Genomic DNA, 619 nt, shown 5'->3' on the forward strand with positions numbered 1-619 from the left:
TTGTCTGATGTGGTTGTTTGTCTGATGTTTGTTTGTCTGTTGTTTGTTTGTTTGTCTGATGTTTGTCTAATTTGTCTAATTCTGATGTTTGTTTGTCTGATGTTTGTGTGTCTGATGGTTGTTTGTCTGATGTGTTGCAGGTCTGCGGGTCTCTGTCTCGCTCGCACGCCGCGGTCAGGCGCTTGTGTTCGCGCGCCGCAGCAGAAGCTCATCATGACGTGATCAGACCTGTGTTTCCGCCGCTGCAGAGTTTCTCAGAGGAGGAGAGCATGATGAGAGATGCAGGTGAGACGCTGTTCACGAGACACACGTGAGTCCAGAAACAGTCAGACCGCAGTAACGCTCTTCTTCTCTTCACCAGTCAAGAAGTTCGCCCAGGAGCGCATCGCCCCATTTGTCTCCAAGATGGACGAGGATTCGGTGATGGATGCAGATGTGATCAGCGCTCTGTTCGAGCAGGGCGTGAGTATCTCAGCACAACACTGATCACAGACACACCTGCTTCTTCTAATGGTTTCCTGTAATCGTTTCTGTGTGTGTGTGTGTGGGCGTGTGTGTGCGTGTGTGTGTGTGTGTGAGAGAGAGAGTGTGTGTGAGTGTGTGTGAGAGTGTGTGTGTG

General features: G+C 50.4%; 1 protein-coding gene across 1 annotated transcript in view; it reads left to right on the forward strand.

Annotated features, from left to right (window-relative positions):
* acadsb (acyl-CoA dehydrogenase short/branched chain) overlaps positions 1–619 on the forward strand; it is a 6,674-nt gene that overhangs the window by 1,425 nt on the left and 4,630 nt on the right. The window contains exons 2-3 of the mRNA XM_016480881.1: positions 141–285; positions 362–462. Coding sequence (XP_016336367.1) covers positions 141–285; positions 362–462 — 246 coding nt within the window. The remainder of the gene's footprint in view (positions 1–140; positions 286–361; positions 463–619) is intronic.

The sequence above is a fragment of the Sinocyclocheilus anshuiensis genome, unplaced genomic scaffold, assembly GCF_001515605.1.
Source record: "Sinocyclocheilus anshuiensis isolate Anshui unplaced genomic scaffold, SAMN03320099.WGS_v1.1 scaffold401, whole genome shotgun sequence".
NCBI lineage: Eukaryota > Metazoa > Chordata > Actinopteri > Cypriniformes > Cyprinidae > Sinocyclocheilus > Sinocyclocheilus anshuiensis.